General features: G+C 43.9%; 2 protein-coding genes and 1 long non-coding RNA gene across 4 annotated transcripts in view; 1 reads left to right on the plus strand and 2 right to left on the minus strand.

Annotated features, from left to right (window-relative positions):
- The window catches only part of CALCOCO2 (calcium binding and coiled-coil domain 2), a 33,391-nt gene extending 31,860 nt beyond the window's left edge, over window positions 1-1,531 (minus strand). Inside the window, exon 1 of the mRNA XM_063138031.1 lies at window positions 1,427-1,531. The gene's annotated coding sequence lies outside the window, so the exon portion shown is untranslated. The remainder of the gene's footprint in view (window positions 1-1,426) is intronic.
- A 102-nt stretch (window positions 1,532-1,633) lies between these two features.
- Window positions 1,634-4,935, minus strand: LOC134406557 (uncharacterized). The gene is made up of 3 exons (XR_010025976.1): window positions 4,859-4,935; window positions 3,689-3,811; window positions 1,634-1,776 (listed from the first exon to the last, which is right to left on the minus strand). It is a non-coding gene; the product is annotated as an uncharacterized LOC134406557 (long non-coding RNA).
- Window positions 4,936-5,326: 391 nt separating this feature from the next.
- Window positions 5,327-13,464, plus strand: ATP5MC1 (ATP synthase membrane subunit c locus 1). 2 transcript variants are annotated; one of them, XM_063137913.1, is made up of 5 exons: window positions 5,327-5,428; window positions 7,524-7,572; window positions 9,665-9,742; window positions 12,028-12,203; window positions 13,226-13,464. In XM_063137913.1, the coding sequence occupies exons 2-5, from the start codon at window positions 7,534-7,536 to the stop codon at window positions 13,338-13,340; spliced, it is 408 nt and encodes a 135-aa protein (XP_062993983.1). In that variant the 5' UTR covers window positions 5,327-5,428; window positions 7,524-7,533; the 3' UTR covers window positions 13,341-13,464. The 2 variants fall into 2 exon arrangements, with proteins under 2 accessions (XP_062993983.1, XP_062993984.1); XM_063137914.1 differs by lacking the exon at window positions 5,327-5,428 and adding an exon at window positions 5,435-5,515.
- The last annotated feature ends 1,071 nt before the right edge of the window (window positions 13,465-14,535 follow it).

Below are 14,535 nucleotides of genomic sequence, written 5' to 3' on the forward strand. Positions count from 1 at the left end.
TACAGATGCTTCCATAAAGTGTGTGACACGTAAAGGTTGACATATTTCTCTCTTCCCACCACCTCAGATCCTGCTTCTATACTTTTAAACCACAGCCTAAAATCCAGGCATCCAGTAAGAAAAGCCTCTCCAAAGACGGAGAAAAAGAAACTAGGAAAAGCTTCCTCTGCGTGGCAGAGAGTTGTTATCAAGGCACAGGAGCAGGATGTGGAAAAAGTTAGATCTCCAGCCATACATATATCATACCACAGCACACACTTTTAACATGGCGATATGCAAAATTGCATGGGGTTTTCCCACCCTGCTGACCATGAGCAACAGTATGAGACAGTGCTGCGTAGTGGACCAGGGAGACCTGGCTACAGCCCCTGTTCAGCTGTGATGCTAGCAGGTTGATCTGGGGACAAGAGAATGCTCAGTCACTGGGCTGTTGTGAGGATAAAATGGGATAACAGCTGAAGGAGAGGCAGGATATACATTCATTAAATATTCTACACATATAAAAGACAGCACCCTAGATCATATCCCCCAACTTTTCATTAACCTTTAGCCAGGGCAAAAAGCAGAAACCAGGATAACGTTACGCAGTTAGGAAACTTGATTCTCTGAAGTCGTCAGGGAGCTGATTTAACCCCCACCTTTATGATGTTACAAGCACACCAGTTTATTCTTCATGTGAGTGAATAACTATCTTTCATTCATATGGGGGAAACTAAGCCACAACTGGGTAACCCAGTCCACACTGAAAGAGGTTAAAACGCAGACATACTTTGCAAAGGTTCTCAATACACAAGTCCTTCTTCACCACCCATCCTAACGACGGGCATTTTGCAAGCTGCAAACGTTTTTCACAATGCCTAAAGTTACCTCTCATTTTACCCCTGCGTTTTATCACCTTCCTTTATCCTAAATAATTAGATCATGGGGGAGGAACCGTAGCTTAGTGGTAGTTTACAGAAGGTCACAGGTTCAACCCCAGGCATCTCCAGTTAGAAAGAGCGGGTAGTAAGGGATGGGTAAAAGCAGGCTTCTCTGACCTGGCAAGCATGTCGGACTTCATCTCCCATCATCTCCAGCAGGCGTGGTTGGGGATGATGGGAGCTGAAGTCCAACGCATTTAGAGTTTGCTAGGAGAAGCAATGCCAGTAGGCAATAGTATGCTAGATGGAAAATTAAATCGGAAGCAGTAGTATAAAATGCTTGCCTATTTGAACTAGAGAAGCAAAACAGAGGAGTACATAAAATTGAAATCAATTCTGTCCTTCGCTCGTCATCACTCACAACTCCCTTCCTGGATGTGCGACACGCTTTAAGATAAAACAAAACACCCATTATCCCCTTCCCCATCACAACTGGCAAGAACATGACTAACGAAAGAGTTGCGTTGTTGCTAAAGTCTAACTTTGATCGCTAGCCAGGTACTCACCCGGTCCGTAGAGGCTGACAACCGAAAAGACCCCTCCACAGCTACAGGCGCTGAAGAGAACGAGTAGCCGCCACTACCCCGCCCCAAACAGAAGGTGGTGCCGATTGGCAAAGGACAGAAACTTAATAATGCTTCCGCCCATCGGACAGTCTCCGCCTTCTCCTTGGAAAGTTACAGCTGAAGGCACCGCCCTATGCATGGAATGCTGGGAACTGTAGTTCTGCAGGCGGATGGAAAAAATGCTGCCTTCCCGGTATACCGCTCAGAGTCAGCGTCTAGCGTGTATTAGTCGAACAATTCCGCAAGTCTTTTGGTTTGGCTTCCGGTCAACTGACCGCCAGCCCCGAGGCCTGTTCGATAGCAAAAACAAGGAAGAGACTTCTGGCATCTTAAAGACTAACGCATTTCTTATGGTATAAGCTTTCGTGGACTAACAGGACGCTTCGATTGTCTTTCCCTCTTTTTCTGACAAAATGCCCTTAAAGCTACAACCCTATATATATACATACATACATACATACATACATACACACACACACACACATACACACACACACACACACACACACACATATATATATATACACATACATACACACACACACATACATACACACACATACACATACCTACCCGGGAGTAAGTCCCATTGAATTCCATGGGGTTTGAGTGACATGTATAGAATTGCACTGCAAGTCTGGAGAGTGTCATGTGTGAATGCTATTAGTGCAGGAATAACAGGCAAAAGACAACGATTCTCAGTTCAAGGTGTACATTCGTGTAAACCTCAGATACTTTATCAAGTGACCTGGAGTTAAATTTCTTACATCTCTAAACATAATGAAAAACTTTAACTAAACAATATGAAAAAGGTTAATAAACATCTATTGATGAAGGATTCCAATTTAGGGCCGCTAATCTTATGCACATTTACTTGGGGGGAGGGGGAGAAGAGTTCCACTGAATGCAGTGAAACTTACTTCAGAGTAAATATGCACAGGATTACTTTGCATAGGCCATTAATGAAGCCAATTAAACACACACTTTGATTCAATAGGATTTACTTCCCAGTAAACATGTTTCAGAGTTGGTTCTTATAGGCTGATCATAATTATGTTTACTTGTATATGTCCCACTGAGTTCATTCCACAGCGATAGAGGAATAAATCAGAAAGAATTTATTTATTTCATTTATATCCCACCTTTTTTCCTCCAAGGAGGCATACATAGTCTTCCTCCTCTCCATTTTATCCTCACAACAACAACCCTGTGAGGTAGATTGGGCTGAGAGTCTGTGACTAGCCCAAAGTCACCCAGTGGGTTTCCATAGCCAAGTGGAGACTAGAACTCGGATCTCCTGACTCCAAGCCCAACCCCTCAGCCACTACACCACACTGGCTCTGTGTATCACCATTGCCAGTGGTGATTGTCCAGATCTCTATGGAGAAAGCATTTTTAAATGGCTTCCTGGGTGGAAATGAGAACTGCACATAATATGATTGCAGCAGCACCAAAGAGAGATGTTCCTGAACAAATAATAGCAGCAAAGATAAGTGTTTCCTGCTCTAACTTGTCTTTTTTGCTAAGTGTAAGCCGCTCTGAGAGCCTTTTTTGGCTGAGGAGCGGGGTATAAGTATGATAAATAAATAAATAAATAAAATATAAAACATGTAATTGTGTGTGTTTCTAACCATCTAAAGGAGTGTGTGTCGTAGCCATGACTATGCAAACTTTAATTCCCATATTGTAGGTTTGAGGCTGAATTACATTGTCAGCCTGACAATGTAATTCAGAATTAATACTGCAGTCTGGCTGAGACTGCCTTCCAACAACCCTGTACCATAATCAGATCTTTATTACAAGTTAAATGGCAGGCTGATGAAAAAAGGTAGCATAGAACAACCCTGAAATATAGCCCAGTGTTGGCATTGTAGGTTACAGGTGGAGCCAATACCAATTTGGTTTTCCAGTCAAAAATCACCCATGCAAATCACCCTACTTATATTGCCTTCTCCTAGCCTACATGCAGCACTCAGTTGCACAGGGCTTTGCGTGTACTCTCGCCACACTTTGAAATATGCAAAAAATTAAACATTCACACACATTTTTCACCTTGATTTCTATGGACAGTTCTCACTTTCACCCCAGTTGATTAGCTTGTCGTCTGAACTCAGCCAACATGTTCCTACACAACTACGGAGTGGTTGGGGCTGGCATAGTCAACCAGCGTTTGACTGACACAGCCCCCACCCCTCTACTCACTCAGTCCTCCCAGTGCTAACCCAGCAGCCTCTGCGAATTGTGCCAGTTGTAGCATAGTGGATGGCACAGTTTTGGCCACTCTTGCCCAGGAACTCTGTAGCCAGCTGAAATAGTCCACCGAGCCTGAAAGACAACACACCAACTAATAGTTGTGCAGACAGTCAACTCTGCAGAGCGGTTTATCTCAGTTCGTTATTTTGGGAAAACAGTCAACTGTGGGGCAGTTTTGACCCAACAGACAACACGTTGGCTGAGTTCAGACAACACGCTAATCAATGGTTGACTTCCATTTTGTTCCTATTACACACCCACCCCGTTGATTAGCGTGTCATCCGAACTCAGCCAATAACTAACCGTTGACCACTGATCTGACAGTTGACTACTTAAACCACCATTGGTTATCATGTTGTTTGAACCCAGCCACAGTTGACTGATAGTCAACTCCATGCTGGTGTTAATCCACTCCATGGTTGATGTCGTGTGGGGAGTATTCCCTTGATAATCAACCCTGGAGTTGACTATTAACCTACCATTGACTGTAGTGTTGTCAGAACGCAGCCTCTGTCTCCTTATTCAAAACACTTAGGGTGCAATCCTACACTCACTTACCTGGGAGTAAATCCTATTTAGTTCATTGGGACTTACTTCTGTACAAATATAGAATTGCACTGTGAACTGCTTTTTCTGCTGTGTCTACCCAGTTCCCTCAGCTGAAGTAGTGCTCAAGCTCCAGTAGGTATCCCATTTAAAAACCTAGAGAGATTATGAACTCTCAGGAGACCATCTCTGACCTAGCTATTGACTACCATTAATCATCCAATCTCTCTAGACTATTAACCAACAACTATGGCATTTTTTCACCTACACAGCTGTTCACAGATGATAAAGTTATCCACTATCATGTGAAGGTGACATGTTTACATTATTAAGGCTGCAATCCTATGCACTTCTTGGGGCACACTGGGAGTTGGAGGACTTTTTTCTATCTAAACAGAAATTAAGATTATTTTAGGGTGCAATCCTAAATAGGAAATAATTCCCACAGTACACTGTTGGGATTTCCCCCCAAATATACATGCATATAGTTGTGGATTCCAGCATCCAGGGATCTTTATGTGTGAATGGGCCATCACCGTTATGACACCACCAATGAAGTCCGTATCAACTCACATGCAATGTTTTTCTCTCACACTCAGGTGCCAACAGCCATTAAAGTCTGCAGTGATCAAGGCATAGTAAGATCAAATCACGCACGCGCAGGAGTGTACCAACATTAAGCATACACTCACTGAAGACCACAACCAATCCCAGAAAAATGGACACGCGCGTGCGTGACCTTCACACGTGAGACGGTGCCCAGTGCGCACATGGAATTCCTAATACGTCACGAAGAAAAGCCCCGCCCTCTCAGAGATATGCTGCGACTCTATAACGTCTCACGGTAGTGCGCAGTAACCTCCAACCCTTCAAGGAGGGGTGCACGTGACTAGCCCTCCCTGAACGCCGACGCACTCAATGGATCACTCCCGGGAGCAGAGGCAGCCAGCCGACCAATGAGCGAGCCGCGAGCCCTTTAGCGCTACCCAATCCCCACGCGGGGGGATAGGAGCGCGCGGGAGGGAGGCCAATGGCGCGCGGCGAAGAGGTCTGCGTCCCGTGAGCCACCGGGGCCTGGCTGGGCAGCGTTCTTTGCGTCGCGGCGGCCAATAGGAGTGGAGGACGCTGTGGTACATTGGCAAGGTGAGCGAGGGCGGGAGGGGCTTGGCGCTGTCTGGTCAGCAGAGCCGCGACTCTGAGGTTTCCTGCAGCCGTTCTGCTCTCTAGAAGGTTTGCAGGGAGGGGTGCCTCAAAGGCGGCGGCAGGCGGTGTGGCGGGGGGAAGGCATGCATGAGGCAGAGAGCCCGTTGGAAGGACGTGGAGAGTCGGGTACATGGAGGGGGCAGGAAGAATGTGCCCGTTTTATTCTCAGTAGTCTTGTCGGTCTGATTCGTCCTTGGCCAACGAAGGGTACTTTGAATGGCGGGGTGGGGTAGTTTGAATGGCGGGGGGAGGGGGCCCCTCGCAGTGCTTCCAGCCGTTGCTGAGACTCCGGCTTTGGGGAGTTCCCAAGGAAGAAAATTCCCGAGATGAGGCGTCTTGCGGTGCCTTAGCTACTAAGAGATTCAGGCTGCAATCCAACCCACTTCTGAGTCCACATCCTAATGCTCTAGGGCAGCCTATCCCAACCGGGTGCCCTTCAGATACGTTGGACTACAATTCCCAGAATCCCCCAGCCAGCAACAGATGGGGGAAGGCTACACCAGTATCCTGAGGTTAACCCCCGTTAAACATAGTGGGACTGACTTCTGCGTAAATGTGCATTGGATTGTCATCCTATTGTGGCATGAGCTTCTGTGGCTTTTGATCTCTATAACATGGGAGTGTCTGGCAGTACAAATCTGTTCCTCTTTCAAGGTGCCGTTATTATATTAAGGTAACATGGTTTCACCTCTGGAATTTGTCACTAAAGATGAGAGAAAGCTGCCGCTTTTGGAATCTTTGCAGATCCGATGTGGCAAGCAGATACCATATCTTAAAGTCTTCTGAGTTGCTCTTAGAGGCTGTGGTGGGAGACTAGGCTGGCGGTATGCCTGCTCAGGTCAGGCGATCTAAACTTTTGTAGGCCATCACCTTAAACTGAGCCTGAAAGGTGACAGGAGATGGAGGGGAATCACATTTAAGCTCTGGAAAGGGCTGCGGTGCAAGTTGACTTTAGAGCAACGGAGGGGGATTATCAGAGTGATTTGGTAGAGATAGTAATGTCCAGCTGATATAGATGAAAACAAATCAATGGGGGGTGAGGGCTTTCAACATGACTGCTGTGAGGGGAAAAGGCAGTGTGTTTTGCTTAGGGAGGGCACTGAATTCCTATGTTTTGTGATGTTGGCAGAAGGGTGAGGCAAAAAGAATGGGATAAGACTAGGGGGGAAATGTGGGGCTAAAGACAAAAGAAAAAAGGACAATTTGTCTAACAGAACATCATGCAAAGGACAATAGCTAATATGAAGGAAACAAATCATGGCCCCTTAAGGTGTGGAGAGTCAACAAAGGTGTAGATGGGGAAATGGTGTTTTAGGGTGATCTTTGTGGGAGCTTAGGATGCATGCCACCAACTGAAGGAGCTAGTTAAAAAATGGGCAAAGGCTGGGGGAACTGTTAGATTTGGGGCAGGGGAAACGGCTTTGTGACTTACTGGGATCCCTTTGTAAATGACACTTTGTGGAGAGGTAACTATAGGTCTGAAACATTGGCTAACATGCTGCAAATCCTGTGTTTTAATTGAGCTTTTCTTATCTGCTAGCTAGTAGAGCTGTGTGTAGGGCCTCTCTTAGGCAACCTTCATTCAGTTAATTGTAGCATGAAATATGTTGTCTTCACTAGAATCTTTGAATTCCCTAAGAGAGGAAGCCATTTTCTGTCAGACTAACGTAGACTAATCATCTGTCCTTCTGATGACAATATTCATGTCTGTCACTTTATGGTGTCTGTCTGCAGCTGGGGGTCACTGTTGCACATACTGGCTGTCCTATCTGGTTCTTTACTCTTTGTGAATAACTGGAACCTTTGTTAACAGTGTTCCTTCAAGACTAGCTTGACCTTCTGGTTCAATTTTCAATTGACGCTTTGTAAAAACTCTTATAGAAAACTATATGATATGGAAAGAGAAGATAAATTGATAAAGAAATATGATCTACTTGTTCTTTAGGAATGAGATATTTGCCACATGGTGGGCTTTCCTCAGTGAGTATTTAGGAAGCATGTATATGTAAACATAGCTTTTCCTCCTTTTATTCAGGGTTACCAGAATGCAGACTCCAGTAGCTCTCCTGGCCTCGCCAGCTCTGGTAAGGAAACGTTGGTTTACAGGTGCCTTAAAAAAGAGAGTTAGTAATTCTAGTGCTTTATTATCCCTAAGTTATTCATCCTTACAACAGCCCTGCAAGGTAGGTAACTAACATTCCCATTTACAGAGGAAGAGTTAAGAGTGACTTGTCCAAGCCCACAGAATGAACTTTGGCTGAGGTGTTGTTTGCACCTTGATCAAATGCCAGCTAAACCATAATGGCTTTTGAAGGGTGTGTTACTAGCCTTGCAAATAAGTTCACAAAAGTTACTAGCCAATGACTTTTTACTTGTCCTCCTGCTCATACACACTAATTATTAGTCAATTGGATACTGACCACCGTCTTGCAGTTCAGAAAATAAAATGAAACATCTCTGCCTGTCTATCTTGATTTTACTTGGTTGGGGCAGCGGACCACTGGGTATTTACTTAATCATTCCATTTATTATAAAATGTATATCTTGCCTTTCCAAAAAGATTTTTCAAGTATGGCTTGTTACCAGTGTATTAACTCAAACTCCCTCTTATAGGCTGTGAAGCCAATGGGGGAAATCATTGGGTGTGGTACAGCTATTGTGCATATTGTGTTTAGAGTAGCCTTCCCCAGCCTGGTGCCCCCCAGATGTTTTGGACTACAACTCTGAGCACTCCTATAATTGGCCATGCTGGTTGGGGCTGATGGAAGTTGTCCAAACATCTGGAAACCGTCAGGTTGGGGAAGGCTGATAAAAACACTCAATTCATGCTTGTTTTAACATGGCTTATGTAAGTCAAGTGCTCAGGATTGTGCCTACTGACCCCTCTGTATTTAATGTCTTAATATTAACCCTTTGCAATGCTTAACTATCAGGTATTGCAACAGAGTAGAATAGGGACGATGCTGGATCAGGAAGGCCTGTTCTATATTTCTGTCCCTAGAGACCTTTAAAGCAGTTAATTGATCACATACTTATTGAATGCACAAGTCGTAACAGAATAGTATTGAGAAAGTTACTCTTCCCGTATCTGGAACTCTAGCCAAACTTAATTTGGGGTCAGAAACATTTGTATGCGAGCAAGATCTAGCATCCCCTGCCAAAGAGAATTTTCATAGGAACATGATGAATAGATGGATATATCTTTAAAGATAACTACCTTCTGATCAGCAGAACATAAGAGATACCGCTACATTGTCTCATATTTAACAATGGGATTGAACAAATAAGAGGTTTAAGAACATCTTAAAGTATTATTCTAATATAACTGATAGTCCAAACAGGCTCCCAGAGTAATGCAGAAGACTAAAGATGGTTGGCTATCACACTGACAATGTAATGGCCCTACATACATAAGAATAACTGTTCTGAATCAGGCCAAAGGCCTGTTTAGTCCAGTGTTCTGTTCTCATAGTGGTCAGCCAGATGCCTTTGGGAAGCCCACAAGCAGAACATAAATGTAATAGCACTCCCTTGCTTGTGTTTCTTAGCAATTGGCATCAAGAAGCATATTGCTTCCAATGCTATCTGGAAGTAATATATAGCCATCATGATGTACCACCAATGATAGCCTTGTCCTCCATGAATTTGTCTCACCCACTTTTAAACCTGTCTAAGTTGGTGTCCATCGCTACGTCTTGTAGTGGCAAATTCCATAGTTTTAACTATGTGCTTTGTGAAGAAACGTTTCCTTCCATCTGTCCTGAATCTTGGCTTCATTGGATGACCCCAGGTTTTAGTATTATCTCCCCAACCACTTTCTCCATACCATGCATAATTTTATACACCTTTATCATGCCCCCACCCCTTAGTTGCCTTTTTCTAAACTAAAAGATCACTAATGTTGTAACCTTTCCTCATGTGGGAGTTGCTCCAGCAAAAGTACCTCATAACAAATTTAGGGAAGAGCCATACCTCAGTGATAGAAAACTTGTTTTGCAAATACCTAGTCCATATTAAATTGCTAGCACCTACAATTTAAATAATCTCAAGTAAGAGGGTTAGGAAAATATTATTCTAAGACCTTAAAGAGCCACTGCCAGTCAGGATAGACAGTACTGGCCTCTGTATAGAGCAGTTATTTATATTCTGATATGAATTAAATGTCTTTCTCCTCAGTTCCGCTGCTGTTCCCGAGCTCTGACCAGGCCAGCTTCTCTGTCTATATTGAGCAGGCCAGAGACTCAAACTGTGCAGGTAAGAATAAACTATGTGTCTCATTGCTGTGTTAATTTACTTTTTTATTTCAGTGTTTGTACCCTGGTCTTACTTTCCAAAGGAAGCTCAAAGTGGCGAACTTCATACAAAAACAAATATCAAAATACATCCAAATGTCTAACAATAAAATGCTACAATAGCGAGGCAATGCTGGCATGGGGAAAAGTTCTTTCCGTGTGGACTCTTCTCATATGGGCTGGAGCTTCTCCCCTTACCTGAGCAGCCTTGGAAGGAACTCTGCTGCTGTGGCTCAGAGACCACAAATGAAATGAAAGAAGGAGTGATTTCTTGCGCAGATGCAACTACCTTGTCATTACTTGTAGGACCCTACTTAATATTAAAAATTCAAATCAGAGAGGTTTATTGCATAATGCAATAGCTTTCTCTCTCCAGCTTATTCGACCTTGCCATAAACCTCAGTTGCCTGCATGTCTCTCAGCTTGCCTGCTTTCACCCTCCTCGCCATCCATTTAGCAACCCTTCTGATTTGGACATTGCATTAATTTTGGCCTTCATGAACCTTGTGCTGGTATTCATGCTGAATAGCTTCCAAAGAGTTCCTTTTCCCCCTTCTCCTTCTGGATTGGGGGATGGCACGATTGATATCCCTTGTGTGCCGAGTAGGGACTTTTCTACCTGTACACCACACAGAGGTTTTCAGAATCTTCATATCTGTGGTTCATTGGTGTCTGCCTTAAGCAATTCTGCCATCTCTCTGCAGGATACAGGTGGGGCAGTTTCCCCCCTAAGGGTTCCAGAAGGAAGACCAAACGATGGAGAGTTGCGTCTCCTGGAGACCTGCATTTCTGCTCTAGTCCATGATCTGGCAGTAGTATCTAGTTGGGATTCAGTATTATATTATTCTTAAACATACACACTCAAATATTTTGAACAGGGGTGAGCAAGCTTTGGCCCTCCTGATGGTCTTGGACCCCCACTCCCATCCTCAGTGATCATTGGCCAAGCTGGCTGGGGCTTATGGGAGTTGGAGTCCAACAACAGTTGGAAGGCCACAAGTTCCTCACACCTGGCTTAGAAGCTTAGCAGGTAATCCATAATGCTCTTGATGCCCACCCACAGCATTCTCTCTTCCCTGCCCCTTTCCTTGATATGACCTAACTCAGTGTTTCTCAATCTGTGGTCAGGACACACCAGTAGGTCTCAGCCAATCTTCAGGTGGGTCTCAGTGCTGCAGACTACCCAGTGCCTGTTCTCTGTTTGGCCACACCATCCACCCTGCATAGGCAGGTGTTGGTTAGTGAGCAAGGCTAATAATTTTTTAAAACTGGGAACAAAAAGGGGAGAAGAGATGGAAGCTGTTATACGAGAAAGTGAAAGTAAAAGCGGCAGGAGGGCAGTTGGAGATAGGGTACAATTTAAATATAAAAGAAGGGAGAAGAAATGACAGGAGAAGGGTAAGAAGACTTTGAGAGGACTGTGCAGAGAGGAGGAAAAATGATCAAATAGTTTTCTTTACTTACAGGCGTGGCCCCTGACCTTTTTTGGGTTAGTGTTCACATTTGGAATTTCGAGAGTGTGTAACAGGCACTCTTATAAAATGGCTGCCGGGGAGGGGCTTGCTCATTCTTAAAATAGCTGCCATGGTGGGCATAGGCTGTCTCAAAGAATTCATTTTCCAGAAGGCAAGGTGGTAAGACTAATAGAAAGGTAAGTAATCCAAGAACTGAAGTAAAGGCAGAGGTAGGGGTCTGAGCTCCAAAATAAAGGGCAACACTTTGCTTTACACCATGACAATCTCCCAGTTAAAAATAATTTAAAATAATAAAATTTACAAAATAAATAAGATTAAAATGAACAGAGGCAGGTAGCGTGGTGGGAGCCAATAGATGTTGGTGCTCATGGGCAGCAGGCTGGAAACCCTGACATAGAGCCTCTGGATCAGCAAATGTTTCTCCAGAGCTAATGCCTGTACTTAACTTGAAGAAAGCTGAACTATGGAACTCCCTGCTACAAGGAAATTGCTGGTGCAAAGAAATTAGCAATTTTCAGAGAGGGATTAAATAGCAATACAAAATGATATCAGCAATTGCTATGTGATTATGCCAAACTTTGCCTACGTCTGTCACCATTTTGTGACAGGTGAGTCTCAGTAATTTTCAGTGATCTTTGGGGGTAGAACCTTTGACAACCCCTGCCCCAACCTGTTGCTTGAGAACAGCTCAATGAAAAGCTCTTGAGAAGGAAAAATTATATGGAGATTTCAAATATCTGGCCCAAATCTTATTTGCTTGGTTCCTCCACAGGTCTTGGGCATTTCCAGTCGTCAGCTGGCTCATCGGGAATTCCAAACCAGTGCTGTCTCCCATGACATTGACACAGCAGCTAAATTCATTGGTGCTGGTGCTGCTACGGTGGGGGTAGCTGGCTCAGGAGCTGGGATTGGGACAGTGTTTGGTAGTTTAATCATCGGTTATGCCAGGTAAGGTAGCTTGGAAAAGGCATTTCTGCTTTATTTCAGCAGGCAGTTTAGAATCGTTTTTTTTTTTTTTTTTTTTTTTTTTTTGGACAAAAAATTTGACCTACAAATGCACCCTCCGGTGGGAATCAGTTTTGGCAGGCAATGCTGGATACCTACGTGGGGAAAGTTGTAGTAGAAGGAAGAGGGAGAATTGAGTTCCAAATGGATTTTTGGGGCAAGTATTTTGTTGACAAGATGAACAGATGTCTTTCCCAAACCACTAGGTTCACAGCCTCTCTTGAAAATTCACTGCCAAAACAGAATTGTTAATATGCAGCCAACACAAAACTCATGTGCTAAAGAAGCAATTCTTAGTCTCTTTGGGCTGCTAAACGTTATTGCAGTGAACCTTCCCTTAGAACTGTTGCTTGTGCCACCTAAGGTGCTTTGATGGGGAGCAGGGATAATGCATATTTCTTTGAAGGTTGGGCAGTGCTTCAGAAGCTTTGAGTGCTTATGTTCAGGCAGGGTATTTTTACAGATCTTTAGACATAGTGACCTGGTTCGCATGACACAATAGCCCACGGTGGCTTCATTTACCTGAGGGAGTTGTTGTGCCATGCAAGCACAGGGACCATTTTTGCATGGCTTGTTTTAGGGTTATTTGAGGGTTGTCTAACCCTCAAACAATCCATGCTGCTTGGGGTTGCACAACAGAACAAGCAATACCAGACTGGGCACCTATGGGCATCGTGTAAAAATGGTGCCCGCATGCACCTGGCATAATGTGACAGCCCCCACGGGTAAATTAAGCCATGGTGGGCTGTCGTGTAGCTTGTTTATAGACATAATGAGAATGGACCCATGTGTCTCAGAGTTTAACTAAGTGGCCTGAAATCAAAGAAAAATAGTTCTAGCTAGCTACAGGTTCCCCATCCCTGTCTTAAATTGAGGAATACTGTGCTACTGAACATTTTGCAGCCTTTTATTTTGGAGTAGCCAATAGGATTTGATCTTACAGATCTTCTATGTTCCACCAACAGGAACCCATCTCTCAAGCAGCAGCTGTTTTCTTACGCTATCCTGGGTTTTGCCCTCTCGGAGGCCATGGGGCTCTTCTGTTTGATGGTGGCATTCCTCATTTTGTTCGCCATGTAAAAGCCTTGGAGCTACGCTGCAGCTGCTGTCTGTCTGTGTCCTCTCTGGTTTGAGCCTGTCTCCTTTGCCCAGGGTGTTAACAAATTTAAACAAACTTTCTCTAAATAAATAAGATTCAAGTTTTGTTTTGTCTCATTCTTTCATTTTGCCTATGAACCATCTGTCAGGTATGCTTTACTGTGGATTCCTACATTGAGTAGGGGGTTGGACTTGATGGCCTTATAGGCCCCTTCCAACTCTATAATTCTATGATTCTATGTGTGGATGGGGATGGGGCAGGAATGTGTCTTTCAAAATCAATTCATGGATTCTTTCTCTGAACAACAATGAAATATAGTTGATTAAAAAAGGTGTAATGCCTTTGGTGACACTATTGGCTCTCAGACAAATAAAATAGTCTTCTGAAGAAAACTATTCTATGACCTATGAAAAGGATATCAAATAACTGGATTTAATATAACTATTGTAATTTCATGTCATCATCAGACATGCACTGTGCCTTAAACCCAAAGTTGCATGCTGAGGAGTTGGGGCTTCATAAACTTATCTGCATTCTGAAACTGGGCAGTTCCACAGGCTAAAGCTTCTGCTTACTCCTTTCTTAATTGGAAAAACAGTTATGTAAATGAATGTACCTCATGCTTGTCACTAGACATTTTTCTGTACATGGCAGTTCACCTCTAGCAAACCAGTGCCATTTAAAAAGAACTATGAAGCAATGGGTGAAATCTAAAATGAGGGAATTGCAACAAAATGTTGCACAGTATCCCCATCTCCTAGGGCTCCAGACTGCCTTGAACAGGAGTCCTGTAGAACTTGAGGCTGGTTTCAAGGACGGAAAATACACCTTTCCCATACTACTCATTTGTTTATAGGCCTGTTCCTGAGAAACTGACGATGGTATTAAGGACAAACGGGACATGCAACAAATGTTGCAATGCATTCTTGCCTCCTACTAGGAGTGTGTTGGTCAGCGCTGCCCTCCATCATACCGATCCACTGCCCTTTATTCAATTGTTTTCTCTCAGTTACTCAATATTCTAGGATTATTGAGTATAATCTGTCGTCACTGGTTTGTTTTTGTTTTGTTCTAAGTGCTGTAAACCTCATGTGGCGATGATGCCAGGCGTGGGTAGGCACAGTGGCTTTGTTACCGGGCTACAAGGTGAAACGGTTAAGGGACACAACTCGGTCA

This window comes from Elgaria multicarinata, chromosome 11 (genome assembly GCF_023053635.1).
Source record: "Elgaria multicarinata webbii isolate HBS135686 ecotype San Diego chromosome 11, rElgMul1.1.pri, whole genome shotgun sequence".
Lineage (NCBI taxonomy): Eukaryota > Metazoa > Chordata > Lepidosauria > Squamata > Anguidae > Elgaria > Elgaria multicarinata.